The 21,813-nt window shown below is 47.3% G+C and overlaps 1 protein-coding gene across 1 annotated transcript in view; it reads right to left on the bottom strand.

Annotated features, from left to right (window-relative positions):
* SF3B3 (splicing factor 3b subunit 3) overlaps nucleotides 1-21,813 on the bottom strand; it is a 247,983-nt gene that overhangs the window by 42,810 nt on the left and 183,360 nt on the right. Inside the window, exons 20-22 of the mRNA XM_029608907.1 lie at nucleotides 19,220-19,376; nucleotides 17,451-17,576; nucleotides 9,292-9,504 (exon numbers count right to left, since the gene is read on the bottom strand). Coding sequence (XP_029464767.1) covers nucleotides 9,292-9,504; nucleotides 17,451-17,576; nucleotides 19,220-19,376 — 496 coding nt within the window. The remainder of the gene's footprint in view (nucleotides 1-9,291; nucleotides 9,505-17,450; nucleotides 17,577-19,219; nucleotides 19,377-21,813) is intronic.

The following is a 21,813-nucleotide window of genomic DNA, read 5'->3' as shown; positions in this document are numbered from 1 at the left end:
TCCCCTTAGTGGACCAACCGAAGAGTTTCCATTCGGAACCGAGGCACCCGGAGAGACCTGTTGACTTTTTTCAAATCATGGATGTGTCGGAACGTGCCTTCCTTCTTCGGCACTACAAAGCAAATGGAATAGCGGCCTTTTCCTCATTCCTCTGGGGGCACTCGCATGATGGCTCCTAACTTGCTGAGGTGTCTCACAGTGTCCTGCACCTCTAGACATTTTTGTTCATAAGAGCACAGGGAGGGGCGCTAGAGAGCAGCGCTGCGAGATGGCCGCCTGAAGCGTGCGCTCCTCTCCCAACAATTTATAAGAGGCTAAATTAGGCGGCAATTTTTCACGCTGAGGTGAATCACTGGTATATTCTGGTAGCTGAACCCACTAGGATGGCAGCACGAAAGCGAAATGTGGACCTAAAACAATTCTCGTTCTCCAAAAGCGCAGGCGAGCTAGCGGTCACAGAGGAGGAGCAGGCCCCGACCCCTCTGGATGATAGTGATGCCATGGTTGAAGGGGACGGGCCGCCCAATTCTATAGTCCAGGAACCCGCGGTTTCCACTTTGGATTTTCCCACCCGATCTGAGATGCGCAATTGGTTTATAGAACTACGGGCTGACCTCAAAGCGCATAAAGTTGAACTCTTGGCATCAATGGCGGAGCTAAGGGAAGATATGAACGCGCTGGGTAACCGCGTGGATGACTTGGATGTGCGGGCGGAGACTCATAGTGAAGCAATTGAGGTCCTTACTAGTCAAAACAAAGCGATTTCCTCCGAGCTGGAACTGGTACACGACAAGCTAGAGGACTTGGAGAATCGCTCACGGAGGGCGAACCTCCGCATCAGAGGAGTTCCGGAATCTGAGCAATTTCAAGACTGCAGACTCACTGCCGAGGCCATTTGCAAATTTGTGCTCTCCCAGGGCTCTTCAGACAAGAGCGCACAAGATGGCGCGCAGGCCATTGATTTGGACCGTGCGCACAGAGCCCTTGGCCCGCGACGAGACAACCAGCCGCGTGATATAATCATTAAGTTCCATAAGTTCCGGCTTAAGGAGGACGTCCTACAAAGCGCACGCTCCAAGCCACAGTGGTCCTGGCAGGGCCACTCGATTTCTATTTATAACGATCTTGCTCCGGTCACCTTGCAAAAACGCTTCAAGCTCCGGGAAGTGGCTTTAGCTCTACGCAATGAGGAGATACGCTACCGCTGGGGATTTCCCTTTGCTTTAATTTTCCAGCGTAAGGGCACCACCTACCGCATTCAGTCTATGGAGGAAGCGGCAGAGAGCTTTCAAAAGGCGGGCTTAGCGATTTCCTTCCAACTCCCACCGCCTTCCCATCGCCCCATCCCGGCGGATTCCACACCGAGATGGCAAAGGCAGGGTCCAGGCCGTGGCCGCCTTCGTCGGCAACAGTCGTGGAAGGGAGGTCTACCGGCGGAGAAGGGCTGACGTTTCACAACTAGCTATGCTCTCACTACTGCCTGTTTTCAGGCTGCTTGGGCCTCTTGGAAGTTCGTTTTCAGAACTCCTTGTCAGTTTTGCTCTTAAGCAAGTCTTCGCATAAGCCTCTTTGTTACAGGTTTTCTGTATTCTGTGCATGTTCTTTATTCTATTATATGTGTATTGCCTCACTGCGCTTATGTTAGCTGGGAGGGGGGAGACGGCGGGTTTGGGGGGGAGGATTTTGGTGTTGCTTTATATGCGTTCCCCAATATGGATTCGCGCTATGATGGCGAATCAAATATGTGAGGGGGTGGGAGGGGATGGGAATCTGCAGCTCCACAGCAGTAATGGGGGGGTAGCTTTCCTAACGTTGAGAGATCACAGCTTATTACGTGAACCGTACGTTGATTTTCTGGGTGACCCCGGGGACTGTGCTGGAGGTGTGAGGGGCTTACCTCAGGTGGTAATCTCACCAACTGCCTTTTCTCATGGTTAACATCATTTCTCTTAATGTGAAAGGGCTGAACACCTTTCACAAACGTTATTTGCTTAAAAAAGAGCTTCAACTTTACAAGACAGATATAGCTTTTATCCAGGAGACTCACCTAAAGAGACGGCACGAACATCTGGTGGCCTTCAAAGATTATCCTCATGTTTTTTTAGCAGCCAGTGGCCATCCCGCAAAATACACTGGCACGGGTATTCTGATATCTGGGCACCTGGTGTTTGAATACCTTTCTCATGTTGGGGATCCTGGTGGAAGGTATGTGCTTCTCAAACTCCGAATAGGCACTGCAGTATACACCTTCCTTAACATTTATGCCCCTAACCGAGACCAAGGGGATTTTTGGCAGGGCATCCAAGCTCTTCTGCTCAATCATGCGGAAGGCGCTCTCATCATGGGGGGCGATTTTAATGCCACATTATGCCGTGAGCTAGACAATACCTCGCTGTCCACTCCGGCTTCGACCTTGGCTAGTAAATGCTTAAAGGGGCTTATAGAAGATTGGAACCTGGTAGATGTATGGCGTGATCGAAACCCGAGATCTCGTGTGTTTACCTACTTCTCAGCGCCTCACCAAAGTTATTCGCGCATTGATTATTTTTTAGTGGACGGGGTGCTGAGTAATTGGGTCCGTTCCGCTGAACTAGAGGCCATCACGTGGTCTGATCACGCCACTATTCGGCTGACAGTCACCATGGGCAAAGGGGACACTGGGGAGCGGCCTTGGAAATTAAACGAATCTTTATTGCAAGATGCCACTTTTAGTACAGAACTGAAGTCTGCCATGCAGGAGTACTTTCAGGTCAATACTCACCCTTCTATTAGTGCAGGCACACTCTGGGAATGCTCGAAGTCAGTAGCCAGGGGGTTGTTGATCTCCAGAGCGTCGGCGTGTAAACGTCGTAGAGAGCAGGACCGACAGGACTTGCAATCGCAGATAACACTACTGACACGGGAACATATGCACACGCAATCCCCACGTTGTTATAGGAAACTGTTAGCCCTTAAAGGCAAATTGGATCACCTTAACAGTTCTCGAGTTTTACATGCCATGGATCTCACGAAGCAAGTCTATTATGAAGGCGGGGATAAAGCGGGGCGCCTATTGGCCAGACAACTTAAGTCCAGAATGGCCCAGAATAATATCTCTAAAATCCGGGACGGGGTGGGGACCATTCACACCGCTTCTGCTGACATACGATGCACGTTTTCTGACTTCTATACAACCTTGTACAGTGCCCAACCCATGATTACTGAACCGGAGATTGTAGCCTACTTGAATAGCCTGACGTTACCGGCTTTGACCTCTGCTCAATGTCAAGCACTTGACGCTCCAATCACGGAGGCGGAGGTGACTGCAGTCATTAAATCGCTTAAACTGGGCAAATCGCCCGGGCTTGACGGCTTTTCGGGGGCATATTATAAAACCTGTGTTGATACATTGGTAGGTCCATTGACTGATTATTTTAATAGCCTACGAGAGGGAGGACGTATCGAATCTCAAGCTAACACGGCGGGGGTCACCGTTTTAGCTAAGCCCGGGCGGGATCCATTGTTGTGTAGCTCCTACCGCCCAATCTCCCTCATTAATGTGGATTTAAAAATCCTAGCTCGTCTCCTAGCTGTGCGTCTTAATCAATTTCTACCGGGTTTGGTGCACTCGGACCAGGTTGGTTTTGTCCCACAGAGAATGGCGGCTGATAATATTCGTAAAGTGCTGGACCTTGTGTGGTGGGTGAAGAAGGAGCGTATTCCGGCTGTGCTCCTCTCACTAGATGCTGAAAAAGCATTTGACCTAGTGCACTGGCCGTTCTTATTTCACACCTTGGAGAAATTCTCCTTTGGGCCTTTCTTTATCAAGTGGATTCAAAAGTTGTATGATATGCCTAAAGCTAAGGTCAAGGTTAACAATGGCTATGGGTCGGCATTTAACATCGGGAGGGGCACTAGGCAGGGGTGCCCGCTTTCACCTCTCCTCTTTGCCATCTATATGGAACCCCTGACTACCAAAATTCGAGATTCCCCGGTTATTAAGGGAGTACAGCTGGGAACGTCACAATTCACTCTCTCACTTTTCGCGGACGACGTTTTGCTCACCTTGACTGACCCAGTAAGCTCGCTTCCGGGCGTAATGAGTGAAATTGCCTCCTTCAGTAGTGTCTCCGGCCTTAAAGTGAATGCTGATAAATCAGAACTGCTTAATATTAATCTCGATCCTGTCACTGTGCAATACCTCCGGGCTGGGTTCCCTTTTAAATGGGCCAAATCCAAGATTAAGTATTTGGGGGTTCAGATCTCCCCGAATTTATCGGACTTATTTGCCCTGAATTATACCCCGCTGGTGCGCAATATTACAATTGATATGAGTAGGTGGAACAAAAGATGCTTCTCCTGGCTGGGCCGGATTGCCATAGTTAAGATGAACATCCTGCCCAAGTTATTATACCTTTTTGCTTCTTTACCAGTGTATATCCCTTCACCGATTCTCCGCAACTGGCAAAAGAGAATCTTTGCTTTCCTATGGCGTAGGCGGCCGCCGCGATTAGCCAGGCAGGTGCTTTACATGCCAAAACACCAAGGCGGACTGGGGGTCCCTAATCTTTCAAAATACTACACTGCCGCTCAATTGCGGGCCATTATCGATATTCACCGTCAGCTTTCAGTGAAGCAGTGGGTCCAAGTGGAACAAGTAATGGTGGGGCCTATGGCGTTAGCAGCAATGCCCTGGCAGCCACGGGGTACATGGAGACCCCTTCGCTGTTTACCCTGGGCGTTGAAGGTCACCCTCATGGTGTGGTCCCATAGTCGTAAGGTGTTGCTAGGGGATAGACAGTTTTGTTATCAAACGTCTTTAATGCATAATATCCAATTCCCGAGTGGCTTCCAATCTGCACGGTTCCGCTATTGGCGGGAGAAAGGGATTCTTTCCATTGGGCAGCTAATCTCCCAGGGTACACTATACACCAGAGACCAGCTCTTTGAGCGATACCCTATGGATCGCCATGACTATCTAGCGTTCGCCCAAGTATCCCATTACATACAGGGGTTGCTAAAGGCTGGCTCCCTGCGGGACGGCCGCTCCCTTCTGGAGACTTATTGTAGGTACAGTGATAAACTCCGGGGAACTATCTCCAAACTGTATCGACTGCTTTCTCCCCTGTCACTTGAGAGGTGTTCCTTTATTGACAAGTGGGAAGCGGATCTGGGCAAGCAATTGGAGAAGCAGACTTGGGAAGCAGTCTTTAATAATGCAAGGAAATGTTCCATTTCGGCCAGAATGCAAGAAAATTGCTATAAAATTATATATCGGTGGTACCTTACTCCGGCTCGCTTACACCGCTTCTCCCCTTCCGTGTCAGATGCCTGTTGGAGAGAGTGTGGGCTGGGGGGAACATTTAAGCATGTGTGGTGGGACTGCCCTCTTATTATACCCCTGTGGGAAATGGTTTTTGAATGGCTGTCTAAGGTCCTGGGAATCACATTGGTGGTCAATATCGAATCCGCTCTGTTAAACATCTTTCCTGATAGTGTTGATAAAATGATGCAACGCTTTTGTATGCAACTGTTTATTGCCACGCGAAGTCAGATTGCCCTGCATTGGAAGTCCCCGCGGATCCCGAGGCTTCAAGACATTGTAAAATTGATGCATCACTATCAACAAATGGCCTACTTGACGGCTCTCAAACACAATAAACTGGCATCTTATTTTAAGACTTGGAAACCTTTCATGGACTATGAATCCCGGTAATGCTCCCTAAGGCGCTGGGGTGCTCCGACCGGGGAGGGATGGTTGAAGGACATTCGCTCACTTACAAGACCTGCATGTTCGGACTGCCTTAGGATCACTGGGCCACTGAATCACACTGCTAGCCTGTTGTACGGGTCTTTGATAATGTGCCTATGTTTTTGCTCTTTCTCTCTCTATATTTTTATTGTGCATATTTGGTTACCTCCTCAAGATGAGGGTTCTTATTGTTCTTTCTGTTTTCACTGCTTTTGGTACTTGGGCTGTGTTTTGTGGATCTCCCATACCCAGGGAGGGGGGGAGGGGGAAATTTTTGTCTATTTTGTCTATTCTGACCATGCTTTCAGATGTATGGCGCTTGCCTATATGTTCTGGTTTTTGCTGATATATGGTTGATGAAAACTAATAAAAATTTAAATTTAAAAAAAAGAGCACAGGGAAACCAGAAAATGCTCCCGGAGGGGCAGAGCAAAATCTAAAGGTAGCCATGTTTTAAGATATTTAGGACCCACTAGTCCAAAGTTAATTTGGTCCACTCCTCGTAAAACACAGCTAACTTGCCTCCTACTACCAGAACGGAGGAGTGAACCGGCCTTGCCTCATTGGGAGGACTTGACCCCTCCCGTACCCTGGGAGGCCCTGTCGCTGCCAAGGCACCAACCACAAAAAGGCTGGTTCCAGGATTGTTGCCTGCCCAAGCTGTGTCTAAGAAGAGGAGCCGGACGATCTGGAGGCCCGAAACTTTCAATTTCCTCGGAAGCGTGAGCGAGGGGGAAAGGAGCCCCACACCTTCGGCTTACCCTCCGGCAGCTTATGGACCTTGGATTTAATCGTGTCTTCCAAATCCTTTCCAAAGAGCAGTTTGCTCTTGAAAAGCAAGGAATCCAGTTGAGACTTAGAAGAAACATCCACAGACCAAGTCCTCAGCCAGAGTCGTCTGCGGGCAGAGACAGCCGGAACCATAGACCTGGCCGAAGTTCGAAGGAGATCGTACAGCACGCCCACACTGAAAGCCACCGCGGCCTCCAGCTACCCAGCTTGTATAGCCTCCGCATCCAAGAGGGATGCACCCATCTGTAATTGCTGCACCCAGCGAAGACTTGCTCTCAGTGCGAAACTGCTACACATGGCAGCTGGCACCTCAAGAGCCGATACTTCAAAGATCTCCTTAAGCTGCACCTCTAGCTTCTGATCCTGGATATCCTTAAGGACCGTAGCACCCGTCACTGGGATGGTGGACTTTATGGTAACTGCTGTCACCGCCGTATCCATTTTGGGAACTCTGAGGAGGTCCAGCACCTCCTCTGGTAGAGGGTACATCTTATCTATCACCCGACTAACCTTAAAACCTAAGTCCGGAGTGTCCCACTCCTGAAATAACAGGTCAGTGACAGACAGATGAAAAGGGAAGGACCTGGTCGGACCACGGAGACCCACCATGACCGGATCCATGGCTCCCATCCGAGAGTCCTCCTGAGGGGCCTCAATACCCAATTCTTTCAGAACTGCGGGAATAAGCGGACTCAGCTCAATCTTGTGGAACAAACTCATCCCCCTCAACCATCAGAGTGCCCGCTAATTGCTGATCTTGACTCTGGTCGCCAAGATCTGGATCTGCCCCCGCTGAGGTTCCTGCGCCTGCGGATCATCCGTCCCCGAAGCCTCCGACGATGAGTCTCCCGCAGGCTGAGATGGCACAGTCCTTAGGGGGTGCCTGGATTTCGCAACCCTCTCTCCCTCCGGGAGTCTGGGTCTCTTGGGGGCCGAAACACCCTCCTTGCCAGGAGCTGAGGGCACTTTGGCAGGCCTTGAATGAGCACCTCTAATAGAATGCCTTCTAGTTGCCTTCCTAGCTTTAAAAGCCTTGTGAAGCAGCAATACAAATTCGGAAGAGAATGAGGAGGAGTCCGAAGCTCCCCCAGGACCCTCCTCTGAAGAAATCACCGAATCAGCAGGAAAATCCCCCCCCCCCCCCCCGAGTCACCTGGCTGCGGGATAAGGGAGGAGGGAAATTCCTCTCCCCGGCCCGCACGGCAGCTCTAACAGCAGCCAAAATGGCCGCCATTCCTACGCTCAGCGGGAATGGATCTGGGCTGATGTGCCTGATTGAGCCTCCCAGGCTCCTGGCCCACATGCAAATTGCCACCTGTTGAGGGCCCCTGAGGTGCCCTCCCCACCAGCGATGCACCCGGAACAAATGCTATCGCACGGCAGGCCACACCACACAGTATTGGAGGAACCCGAAATAAAATCAACAGCAGCAGAAGGATAGCGCTGGGGGAACAAAGAAGCCCCGGTAAGCAATTGCAGCTCCTACCTGAAAGCAGAAGAAACCTCACGAGCATGCTCCCTCTTTTTTCCCCCACAACTTAAAGCTCCAAAAGCGACCCCTGATTCTGCTCTGCTCAAGGTGAGTGAGCCGGGATCCCCGGAATCACCCCAGCTGCTGCCAACAGGGCAAGCATGCAGAGTCCCCGACCCTCTACTCCACTGCCTCAAATTCCATGGGGGATGGTCCCACCAGGACCTGACAACCCCCTCTCCCTGGGAGGCTCAGAAATCTTTACTCTTTTTCTTCTTTTTTTTTTTTTGGAATTTTCTATCTGTCACAGGCTGTAGGATTTTACACCTCCACCATCTGCTGGAGACAGAGAAATACTGACGGACTTGTAGGTGGCACCTCGAGGTATAGGGCAGTGTCAAGTCAAAAACTTCTCTGTCTCCATCTGCTGGAGGGGAGGCAAAATCCAAGAGTCTGGACAGATACGGGTATGTACAAGGTGTGTGTGCTAACCAGGCTGCATATAATGAAATCCAGTACATCAGATAGATATTGAAGGAAGTGTGGAGAGAGAGACTTTTTATCTATTGGTGATCTTTTTGAATTAAAAAAATATATTGGGGTGAAGTCCTGATGTGGATATGTGATATAACTACAGTTTTAAAAATTGCCCCCTTAAAGACTAACCCATTTACTGTATTTAACATCTTACATTATTCTATATTTATGGCGGTACCATTATGGAATAACTGCCCTAGTCCTTCTACCCCATGCTTTTGGAAAACCCCTGGAGAAATCAGGATTATCCCAGATTAGGAAGTGTGATGAAGGGAAAAAGGTGAGATTGAATTTACCAGAAATCTCCTGCTGAACTCTCTGCATATGCTAAACAACCGGATATGCAGCTTGTTTTTTTCTTTCCTGCAGCTTCTGGATATCCAGAGCCATTCTACCCTCTGCCCTCATTCACATCTAGCTCTTCTAAATGAGTCCAATGTTTTACAACCTCGGCCTGCAATTATCCCTCAGAGCTGAGATGCAAGGTAATATAACTTCTAATAGCAATCACCAGGAGTTCTGAGAAGTGACCATAGAAGGTGGGAAAGGGCAATAATGGACCCAAAGAAATCTGGGACAAACAGTAGAATATCCTTCCATCCATTTTTCCTTTGTGTTTACTTTTTGTACACTGCAGAGTTTTGTCAGGCTTATTGAAAAATGTATATAAAATTATATTTTTCTTAAACTCCCCTCCTGATAAATTCTGTGGAAAGGTGGCTATGCAACACATCTGTTGTCTCTGTAAAACAGGACTTACCACGCAAATGTTGCCAAACTTGTCAGCCCCAGCCACAGTCTCATAGTCAAGGAGGCAGGCAGTGGTGACCCAGCGAGGATAAGTGTCATCAGCGAAGATGATGAGCTGGTTCTCATTCCTCTTGTAACGAACCCAGATGAAACTTTCTTGGACGTCGGATACAATCACACGGTGACCAATGGTTTGGATCCCTGAGATGTAGTTAGCCAGGTGCTGTGAAACCAAAGCAATCATAGTTACATGGCTGAACTGGAAAAGCTGAGAATGCAAGCTCCCTTTCTCCTGTCAGCACAGAAATGCTACCATCTGCGCTCAAGCCCAAAGATAATGACCGTTCTGACTTCAAGATTCTTGCACCTCACCTAGGTCACTAGTAAGTATTACCAGCTCAGCTTTCCAATGAAGAAATTACTTACCTGATAATTTTGTTTTCCTTAGGGTAGACAGATGGGTCTCAGGACCAACGGGTTAAGCTCCCCTGCCAGGAGATGGAGATGGAGTCAGATACCAAAGCTGACGTCACCCTAGATAAACCCCTGCAGTGACCTTCAATATTCTCTTCAAAAGCCACTGTGGACATATTACTGAAAACATTTGATTTAAAATATGATTAAAAACAGATATCCGTAATTGTACTCAACCAATCATAAACACACTGAACCACAGTAAGAATATAGATGCACTGATCTAGGGACTGGATGACTGCTTACCCGTAATCTCTTGGAATCAATATCCACTCCACAGGCGAATCCTTGGCACCGTTCTTGGGTAGCTGTGGGCGGGATGCTGAGTCCATCTGTCTACACTAAGGAAAACAAAATTATCAGATAAGTAATTTTTCCATTTCCTAGCGTGTAGCCAGATGGACTCAGGACCAATGGGATGTACAAAAGCTATTCCCGATCAGGGCGGGAGGCTGCCCGCGGTCCAGTTAACACCACCCTTGCAAAGGCTGAATCCTCTCAGGCCTGTACGCCCAGGAACGGTTCCCAACAGGACAATGCCTGCAGTTCAGAGATGCGATATGCCAAGCATATAGCCACTAGGAACACCGTTTTCAAGATTAACATAGAAACATAGAAATGACGGCAGAAGAAGACCAAATGCCCCATCCAGTCTGCCCAGCAAGCTTCACACATTTTTTTTTCTCATACTTATCTGTTTCTCTTGGCTCTTAGTAACCTTAGGTTCTATTTCCCTTTCACCCCCACCATTAATGTAGAGAGCAGTGATGGAGCTGCATCCAAGTGAAATATCAAGCTTGATTAGTTAGGGGTAGTAACCGCCGCAATAAGCAAGCTACAGCCATGCTTATTTGTTTTACCCAGACTATGTTATTCAGCCCTTATTGGTTGTTTTTCTTCTCCCTTGCCGTTGAAGCAGAGAGCTATGCTGGATATGCGTGAAGTATCAGTTTTTCTTCTCCCCTGCCGTTGAAGCAGAGAGCTATGCTGGTTATGCATTGAAAGTGAAGTATCAGGCTTATTTGGTTTGGGGTAGTAACCGCCGTAACAAGCCAGCTACTCCCCGCTTTGTGAGTGCAAATCCTTTTTTCCACATTTCCTCTTGCTGTTGAAGCTTAGAGCGATGTTGGAGTCACAGTAACCATGTGTATGTTTATTGAATAAGGGTATTATCTCCAGGCAGTAGCCGTCATTCTGGCGAGCCACCCACTCTTCATTGACGGCCTCTTGACTTTATGGATCCACAGTGTTTATCCCACGCCCCTTTGAAGTCCTTCACAGTTCTGGTCTTCACCACTTCCTCCGGAAGGGCATTCCAGGCATCTACCACCCTCTCCTTGAAGAAATACTTCCTGACATTGGTTCTGAATCTTCCTCCCTGGAGCTTCAAATCGTGACCCCTGGTTCTGCTGATTTTTTTCCTACGGAAAAGGTTTGTCGTTGTCTTTGGATCATTAAAAACTTTCAAGTATCTGAAAGTCTGTATCATATCACCTCTGCTCCCTCCTTTTCTCCAGGGTGTACATATTTAGATTCTTCAATCTCTCCTCATAAGTCATTTGATGAAGACCTTCCACCTTTTTGGTTGCCCTTCTCTGGACCGCCTCCATCTTGTCTCTTTGGAGATACGGTCTCCAGAACTGAACACAATACTCCAGGTGAGGTCTCACCAAGGTCCTGTACAAGGGGATAATCACTTCCCTTTTCTTACTCGATATTCCTCTCTCTATGCAGTCCAGCATTCTTCTGGCTTTAGCTATCGCCTTGTCACATTGTTTCGCCGACTTCAGATCATTAGACACCATCACCCCAAGGTCTCTCTCCTGCTCCGTGCACATCAGCCTTTCTCCCATCGAATACAGTTCATTCGGATTTCCACTCCCCATATGCATGACTCTGCATTTCTTGGCATTGAATCTCAGCTGCCATATCTTCAACCACTCTTCCAGCTTCCTTAAATCCCGTCTCATTCTCTCCACTCCTTCCGGCGTGTCCACTCTGTTGCAGATCTTAGTGTCATCCGCAAAAAGACATACCTTACCTTCTATCCCTTCCACAATGTCGCTCACAAAGATATTGAAAAGGACCGGTCCCAACACCGATCCCTGCGGTACACCGCTTAAAACCGCTCTCTCTTCAGAGAGAGTTCCATTTACCATCACACATTGTCTTCTGTCCGTCAACCAGTTTGCAATCCAGGCCACCACCTTGGCACTCACTCCTAAGCTTCTCATTTTATTCACCAGTCTCCTGTGCGGACAGTGTCAAAAGCTTTGCTGAAATCAAAAAGAGACTGGAGCCTAAATCCAGCGCCTTAGACCGCTCGGCCATGCTACCCGAAAGTCTAGTGCAGGTGACTAATGGAATAATTAATATGCTGAATGAAATAATTAATATGCTGAATGAAATGCTGAATGAAATGCAAAGAAAGACTGCGCAGCGGCCGAAAGGAGGGCCTTGCCAAAAATTCTAATACTAGATTAAGATTCCACAAGGGAACCAGCCACCATAGGGGTGGCTGGAGGTGCTTCACCCCTTCCAGAAAACAGGCCACGTCCGGATCAGCCAACACGCGGGTTCCGTTCACCTCGCCCCTGAAACAGGCGAGTCAGTATCTGGACCTTCAAAGAGGTAAGGCTCAAACCTTTATTCAAGCTGTCTACAAATGGGATTTTGAATGCCCGAGGGGGGACACCGTGTTCCTTGCATCAGGCCTCAAATACTCTCCAGACACGCACATATGCTAGGGATGTAGAGAACTTCTGAGCATGGAGTAAGGCAGCAATTACTGCCATAGAATATCCTTGCTTCATCAGGCGAGCCATCTCAAGGGCCATACCGTAAGACAGAAATAAATCGGATCCTCGTGAAGGACCGGACCCTGCTGTAGCAGTTCCTTGAGTGGTGGGAGGCACAGGGGGGGGTCTCCACTAGGAGTCTTCGCATGTCCACATACTTCGCATGTATGTGGACATACTTCGCATGTCCACATACATAATATGTCCACATATTGTTTCCTGTTTAATCTGAATCCATTACAACTTTTGTGTTTAAGTTATTGCCCTTCTTGGGCCTTCTATTCTTCTTACTTCTAAGCTGTAAAGCCTCCAAGTTTATAGTCCTTGTTTAATGTAACTTACTGCTCTCTTCTGATTATTTTGTACTGTTCCATTTCTGTTACAAGTTTTCTCTATCCCCCGTTCGATGTAAACCGATCTGATATGGTATTTAACCATGAAGTTCGGTATAGAAAAATGCTAAATAAATAAATAAATAAATACCATGGATACCTGGGTCAAACTGGAGCTACTAGTAGGATTAATCCCCTGTGGTGTGCGATTCTGCGAATGACCCTGCCCAGCAGGGGCTACGGAGGGAAGGAGTATAACAACTCTTCTTCGGGCTAGGTCTGAACAGGAGCGCTGATCCCCAGGGACCACTGATCTCTTCTGCGACTGAAGAATCGGGGAACCTTTGCATTGTGAGATGCGGCCAGCAGGTCGATGGTCGGGAGACCCCAGCGATCAACTATCAGCTGGAAGGCTTTGGCCAACAATACCCACTCTCCTGAATTCAGATTCTCCTTGCTTAAAAGTCTGCTCTGATGTCTTTTCCTGTGATGTGGGAGGTTGAGATCATGTGTAGATGTATTTCTGACCATTCCATAAGGAGATCTATGTCCTATGACACTTGCTGGCTCTTGGTTCCACCCTGGCGGCTGATGTAGGCTACCATCATTGCGTTGTCCGACATTGCACGGACCGCTTGACTCTTTAGTCTATGGCTGAATTGTAGACATGCCAATCCGACTGCCCAGGCTTCAGAGGTAGATGGTCTAGAGGGCCTCTTCCACGGTCCAATGTCCCTGGGCCATCAGTTCCTAATAATGAGCTCCCCAGCTGAGGAGGCTCACATTTGTTGTGAGGACTAGATAGTTCAGATGAGCTTCTTGTAGCTACCACTGGAGCCGAGAGCATACTCCCATCAGTAAGTGGAGGCGAATCGAATAGTCTTGAGATTGCGGGTTCCAATGTGACAGTAGTGAGCGTTGAAGTGATCGCATGGGTGCTCTCGCCCAAGGCACTACCCTCCAGAATTGCTGCCATCAAACCAAGAACTTGGAGATAGCTCCACACGGTCGGGCATATTGTGCTCATCAACTGACGCACGTGGGACATCAACTTCCTTATCCACGTGTTCGGAAGGAAGACCTTGCCCTGCTTGGTGTCGAACTGAACTCCCAGATATTCCCAGGACTGAGAGGGCTTGAGACTGCTTTTGTCCAGGTTTACGCCCCAACCAAGTTCCTGAAGCAAGGAGGTCACCCTGCTGGTCACACAGAGACTCTCTTCTACGGACTCGGCCTGGCTCAACTAGTTGTCCAAGTACAGGTGCACCAGGATTCCCTCTTTTCTCAATGCTGCTGCTATGACCACCATAATCTTGGAAAATGTTCTGGGAGTGAAGGCTAGGCTGAAGGGCAGTGCCTGGAACTGATAATGGTGACCCAGTACCGCAAAGTGTATGAAAGGTGTTTTTGACGGATTAGAATATGTAGGTAGGCTTCGGATAGGTCCAGGGAGGGTAAGAACTCTCCTGATTCTACGGCCATTATCACAGAGCATGGGGTTTTCATGCAGAAATGATTCACTTGTAGATGTCGATTGACGCTTTTGAGGTCCAGGATGAGACAAAAGGAACCTTCCTTCTTGAGTACAATGAAATAGATGGAATAACGCACCGTATATTCCTGGAGCGCAGGTAGTGGGATTATAGCCCTCATCCTGAGGAGTCTTAAAAGAGTAGTCTCCACTGCCTGCTTCTTGTGCTGTCAGTGGCAAGGGACATCATGAATATGTTCCGAGGAGTGTGTGAAATTCCAGCGCATATCCTTCTTATATGACCTCCAGTATCCATTTGTCTGAAGTGATCTCGACCCACCTATGGTAGAAGAGGGACAGTTGACCCCTTATCTCCTCGTTCTGAGGGTGAGTCGGCAAAATTTCATTGGGGGTTCGGAACGAACTTGAACCCAAGCCTGCCCCTCTCTTAGGCTGTCTACTACGAAAGGACTGAGACTTCCGAAATGTCAAGTTTCTGTAGGGGTGAAAGCGTTGGGAGCCCTTGGATTGACCCCTCAAGCCCTTGGATTGACCCCTTGCCTATGAGGGGTCAATCCAAGTGCTCCCAATGCTTTCACCCCTACAGAAACTTGACATTTCGGAAGTCTCAGTCCTTTCGTAGTAGACAGCCTAAGAGAGGGGCAGGCTTGGGTTCAAGTTCGTTCCGAACCCCCAATGAAAGGTTAACTGCTTTCTCTTATCTTCTGGTAGCTGGGGAACGGGAGATTCGCCCCATTTACTAGCCAGCTTTTCCAATTTGCTTCTGCAAAGGAGTGATCCTTTAAAGGGTATTTTTGTAAGATATGGCTTCGAGGTTGTGTCTGCTGACCAATTCCACAGACATAGCTCTCTTCTGGCCGCCACCACTGAGGCAACCCTTTTAGCCGAAGCACGGACTAGAGCTGAGACTGCGTTAGCTAAAAAGGCAGCAGCAGGTTCCATAATCGCTCTGAATTCACCCCCGAGTATTCCACCTCCTGAGAGAGGAGTAGGCACGAATGAGCTACCAGGGCACAACAAGATGCAATCTGTAAAGTCATTGCTACTGCGTCAAAGGCCTGGTTAAGGCTGGACCCCATCTGTCTATCATTTGCATCCTTTAAGGTCGCTCCTCCCTCCACTGGGATAGTTGTTCGCTTAGAGATGGCACAGACCAGTGCATCAAATTTAGGGAAACACAAAAGCTCTGTCACTGCCGGATCCAGTGGGTACAGAGCTTCTAACACTCGTCCCCCTGTAAAACCTGCTTCTGGGGCATCCCATTCCAGGTTAATCCACTCCTGGATGGCTTCTAGTAATGGAAACTAGCAAGAGGATTTCTGTAGGGAAATTAGAATGGGATTCTTCTTTGCTTCCGTCAGAGTGCACCCCAGGAACTCCCAGCATCTTCAGTGTTGGTAAACCAGGACTGGCAATTTGTCTTTATGGAAACATTTTTAACATGTTCCGATACAGTTCTAAACCAGCGGGAATTTCCCCATTTTCCATGGAATCTGTATCCTCCTCTTTGCCAGTGTCATCGAGGGTCCCTGCCAGGGATACCCTTGGTGAGGCGAGGAATGCCTTGAAGTTTGGGAAAGGGAGGCTTACCAGCTGAGGTTCCTGGAAAAATTCTACCCAAGAGAAGGCAGCCGGGTCCAAGCCTAGTTCAGGAGGTACTGGGGTTGGTGCTGCTGAATTTCCCTCTCCCATGGATGACCCAGTCCCGGGGGTACTCAGATCCCGGGTACTTCCAGTTAAGGCTATGGCTAACCCATTCTCTGAATGGGAGGAGCCGAGCTTAGCAAACTCCGGAGACGCCAACTCTCCCTGGGCTTTCTCACAGTGTTGACATAAGTTGGAATCCAGGTCAGACTGCGACGCCCTAATATGACAAGCAGCACAGAGAGAAAGGCGCTCACATTTCTTGACTGCTGGAGCCATTGGCGGTAGTAACTGTGTGTTGTCGGATCGCGCTTAAAATTTTATGCGCACAGATTTCGAGCACCTAGGTGGGGCATAGCAAGGTACACACACAGCATATGTGCCCAGATTTACCTGTATTCTGCACTTAGTAGGTTGTGCGTACTGTGCACACCGACATTCTATGGAGGGCTATACGGCACGCACAAAGACGTGCGTAAGAGGGTGCTGCCGCGGCCTACCACGCAGTGTGCCGACCAAGCCTAAAGCGGGGCCTAACCCACCGGGGTCCGCTCAGCCCGCTCGGAACCCCACTTCCCTTTACCCCAATGGGATCAGGAACGATATTGGTAAGGCATGCTGAGCAGAGCAAGGAGACTGGAGGAAGTCTTACCGAAATCTCTCCAGTGTCTCTGAACCAGGAGGAAATCCTCTTCTTTTTTTATTTATTTATTTCTTTTTTATCTGGGCTCAGTGCTTACCGGCTGAGCAGAGATGGTCTCCGGCTGCGGGGGAAACGGGCTTTGGCCGTCACCACCGCGCTCGGCTTCCTGCATCCGCTGCCTTTCAGCTGCTTAAGCAGAAATGTCCACATTGGGAACCGGATACCGGACCAAGGCACACCTCTGAGGGATCCTGGAAATTGTCTCAGGAATTCTCAACTGTGGGAGGGACATTTAGGTATCACCATAGGAGAGGGGGGCTCAATTTTTTTCTCCAATTTAAATGCTGCATTTCTCCTTCCAAAAATTACAGCAATCCCCATAGAGAGAGGTACATCCAGCATTTGCTGGAGACGAATAAATACTGAAGGGCTGAGGTCACTGCAGGGGTGTATCTAGGGTGATGTCAGCTTTGAAATCTGACTCAGTCTCCATCTGCTGGCAGGGAAGCATAACCCATTGGTTCTGAGTCCATCTGGCTACATGTTAGGAAATGCCCTTTTAAAGACTATGACCTGCTTGGCTGGACTGCTTCTTTGATGATTAACGTAGTGTGGTGCAGTATTTAAGCCCCTGGTTTAGGCGATTGCTATTACAGAAGAGTAACCTAAAGCACAGGGAAGGAAAATAATTTGTCCAGTGTCATGCACACAGTTCCTACTTCTGCCACAAACTAAGGGCTCAGAATACACTGTCCTACGCCCAAAACATAGACTTCAATCCCTTACCTTATTTTCACATTTCCTGAGCAGTTTCTTTTTTCCCAGGTCATAGACACGCAGTAGCTTCCCAACTCCAATAAGAATGCGGCCCTGAAAGGGGGCAATGGCTGCAGGGACTTCCTCCACAGGAGTCTACCCAGAAGGAAACACCATACACATGCATTGTTCAGACATGCAGTCTGTATCTCATCAAACAGACAAACTTAGCAAAATTCTACGAGAACTTTTTTATATTACTGGGGAAAAAGAATTTTTTTTTAAAGTAAATCCCTTATTTTAACCGTTTCTATATATCCCTCTTCCCCAGCTGGCATGCCTAAATGATATTCTTACAGGCCTGAGAGCTGAAAGAAAGCCTCCTCTGAGGCTAGCATTTAACATTGCCCTCTGGCCATTAAGGACTGCTGCAGTAGCGCCAGTCAACTTCAATGAGCATATCACTTCCGCAGCACATCTGAGCCCTGTTGGTCCTTTAAGACAGGAGATTTAGACAAGTTTTTGCATCACAGTGCTGCAGAGTCATAGTTCCAGTCCAACAAAGTAAATCTGTTTCAAGGAAACAAGGTTTTAATATAAATTCCCTTCTGCAGAACAGTTACTTACAAAATTAGCAAAGCTACCATGTCACAACAGCAGGTGACATGTTATTTCAACACAAACCTCAAAACTTCCCTTCCTAGTCCTTAAACATAGAAATGTAACAGCAAAAAAAAAAAAGACACCATACAGCCTATATAGTTTGCTCTACAATCCCTCAGAGATCTCTTGTGCTTTTCACATGTTTTCTTGAATTCAGAAACTGTCCTAGTCTTTACCACCTATATCCACTACACCATCATAAGTATCTCCATAGATTACTGAATCTACCCTCCTTTCACCTTCATCCCATGGCCCCCTCATTCCAGACCCTCCTTTCCATTGAAAGAGACCCACCTCCCGTGCACAGATATCTATGAGGTATTTAAATGTGTCTATCATATCTCCCCTATCCTGCCTTTCTTCTGGGGTATATATGTTTAGATCTTTAAGTTTATCTCTATATGCTTTATGAAGATCACTGATCATTTTAGTAGCCACAAGCTGGACTGACTCCATCCTGTTTATATCCTTTTGAAGGTGCAGTCTCCAGAATTGTACACAGTATTCCAAATGAGGTCTCACCACGACTTGTACGGGGGCAATATCACCTTCTTTTTCTGCTGATCATTCCTCTCCTGATGCACTCAAGCATCTTTTTGGCTTTTGCTGTCACCTTATCTATCTGCTTTGCCACCTTGAAATCATCAGATACATTTATCCCCTGATCTTGCTCATTTCATGTATAAGAATAATTTCATTCCCTATCCTTGAGATTTTGCAGTTCATAAACCTAACACACCTGCACACACACTCTCCCAACCAGTATAAACCCCAACAGCCCCTTATTACCCTGACAGTCCAAAGCAGCTCTCTGCCAGACAAAAGTCTGTAACAGAGAGCTCTCTCCTGCCATTCAGTCACTTTACCTGTCATCTCTCTCCAAAGCTTATTTCGCATAGTTCCATCCTTTAACATCAAAATGAAAGAATTCTGGGCTCTAAATGAATCACAAATGGGACTCATGAAGTAGAATAAGTATCACTAGATGATCTACTTGCTAGGGAAACCCTCTCCTGAAAAGTCACCCTCCACCCAATATTATTAAACACCCTGCCTGTTTCCCTAGGACAACCACCCAATGACAGAAAACAAGCTGCCTGTTTCTTTCATGGGCATAAAATTGATGGTAACCTTACCTTATGTAGGAACTCCAGTTTCTCACCAGCATTCACCAGTTTGTAGGTATAGATGAAGCCACCAGCAACAGAGCGGGGGTTCAAGATCAGGTCCTTGGCCACACCCACCAGCACATACCACTCATCACCAGCATTGCTAAACCTGCACACTGCCACACTGCAGGCAAAACAGAGAAGGATTGAATGCTGACAAAGGGCAAAAACATCTAGGTTTTTGGAGTGCAAACTGTCCAGCTACCCAAAGGTTAAAAGTACCCAATACAAGTTGAAGTGTGCTTCTCCAATGAAGATTTACAATACCAGATAGTATGAGACTCAAAAGTGTTCCTTCCAGAGGATGAATAGTACTAAACATCATAAGTCATGTATCAAATTCTCCCCCTGAAGAAGAATGCTATCAGAAAGCACAAAGCTTAGATTTTTCAGGACAAGATTGATCATCTTTTTATATCGCCATTTATGATGAATTACTGAACATGAAACACAAAATTAGATCTACCTGTGTTTGGATAGGCCACGGGTCATAGAGCTTGCTGCCTGCACTACCAATTACTGAGAGACTTAAGTGTACCCCTGTTTATGCTACCATGAAGTGTTAGCACACAAAGCAAACAGGAAAGAGAAAGTTTTATTTCTGTCAATTTTCCTCTCTAGAACTCTGAACGGCAGACAGGACCTGCTGGGTGTACTCGACTCAGGGATGTAATATCAGAGTCACCAGCAGTGGTTGCTATCATACAAGCCCTCGCAGCTGCTTTTCCTCTCTGTAACATGGTTTGTTTTCCTCCAGTCTGAGCATTTCTTCAATTAAACATGCAGAACTACCAAGGGGGAGCACTTGCAGAAAGGACCACTCATCCCTCTTCCACCCACCCGAAGTCACTGGAGAAAAAAAATCATTGAAAATCACCAATATCCAAAATGGGGCCCAGCCTTGGAACTCAGTGGAGAGTGCTGCGTATTGCCATGTGGAGGACCTATGTTAGATTCCTAGGCCCGGCTTACTCTTCCCAGGCTGACAATGCTGCAGAAACATACACCCGAGACTGCCAGTGGGGTAACGTCAACCTTCAGATTTAAGTCTTGCCCTTCTTAGGTTCAAGGTAGCAGGGTAACATCACAAGATAAAGGATCTGGGCAGAAGGTGGTATTGCTAGTTGCCCACTCTGTGATTAGAGAGAAATCCTAGGAAAGTGACACTTCGAAGCCAGTACTCACACACAATAAAAAATAAAGAAAAATATATCTTTCAGCATTTGGAGTTTATTATGAACCAACTTATATTCTATAGTACTACAGTATTTTGCAGCCCATGAATAGCTAATATCTCTTCTCAGAAAATGTGGGCTAAGGTTAAAAAAAACAGTCCTATCCAGGAATGAAGAAAAAGACCCCATGAAAAAATAATGCGCGTGACTGTGGCAATCGTCCTGGTCATGATCCTCTCCCCTGCCTCACCAGCAAGTTGCACTGTCCGGAAGGGTGATGGGACAGTAAAAATGACAGGGAGCCCTAATGGGTAGGATCTGTCGCCGTCATCAGCAGAGTCTGCAAGTCTCTTGCTTACATTGTCTGACACACTGCAATAAAAATCATGCATGACCTCTCGTCTGGGATAACCGTGTTCGACATGCACACAGTTGCTGGTAGTGCCTCAAGTGGAACTACACTCACAATATACAACAAATGTGGGAATTACCACCAAAGTGCCAGCATTAAACTTGCTCAGCTCACAACATCTAAGCCTTGTGGAGAAAATCTCGATAAGAATCCAGAGCCCAAAAAACCTGTTCATTTTTTAATAAAACAGAACCTCAGCGGGGATAATACAATGGCTGAAGCTCAAGCTAAGGTTAAGGAAAAAAAAAAAGAAAATACAAATAATGAAGATAAAAAATGTGACTAAAAATGAAAGCAAAAGTAAAAATAAAGATATGCAGATATCATGAGACTTCTGTAGGGCAGACATCCATCTCTGGAGAGTGCTCCTGCAGGCTCTTTGTATCACAGTTAATCAGACTGAATTATGCAATTTAAAAAAGATGGTCTTTGATAAATAGAAGTGAAAGTAAAAATAGCCCTGGGTTTATAAATTTTAAAAACCATTCTAACCATCTGATTATCCAGAAGATCCAGCTATCTGAGGTTATAGCAGATCAACCATTTGCAAAATAACTTAATCCAGCTCAGAGAGTGGAAGCCCCATCACTGTCCTACAAATATTAAAACAAAAGGAGAGCAGGGCAAACACACATTACAATGGCTTTTGAAATTAACCAATGTGCTTGTTACAACAGGAGGATCTGGAGGCTCCCCCACTACCAGCTTTAAGCAGATAACTGCTGCTGGTTTTCTTTCTCCAACTGGTGTCTGTGAATTTACTCCCACCCACAAATGTCGAGTTTTTGTATGGCCAAAAGTGTTGGGCACCCCTGGATCGACCCCTCATAGGTGAGGGGGTGCTATGACTGCTTTATCTTATCTTTTGCAGCTGGGTCATCCCACTTACTGGCCAGCTTTTCCAATTCACTTTTGAAGAAGAGTGTTCCCTTAAAGGGCGTCTTTGTGAGGATTCGCATCTACTGACCAATTTC

Source organism: Rhinatrema bivittatum, chromosome 7 (assembly GCF_901001135.1).
Source record: "Rhinatrema bivittatum chromosome 7, aRhiBiv1.1, whole genome shotgun sequence".
Taxonomy (NCBI): domain Eukaryota; kingdom Metazoa; phylum Chordata; class Amphibia; order Gymnophiona; family Rhinatrematidae; genus Rhinatrema; species Rhinatrema bivittatum.
The sequence above is the reverse complement of the archived record's forward strand: the minus strand, read 5'-3'. Positions and strand labels throughout refer to the sequence as shown.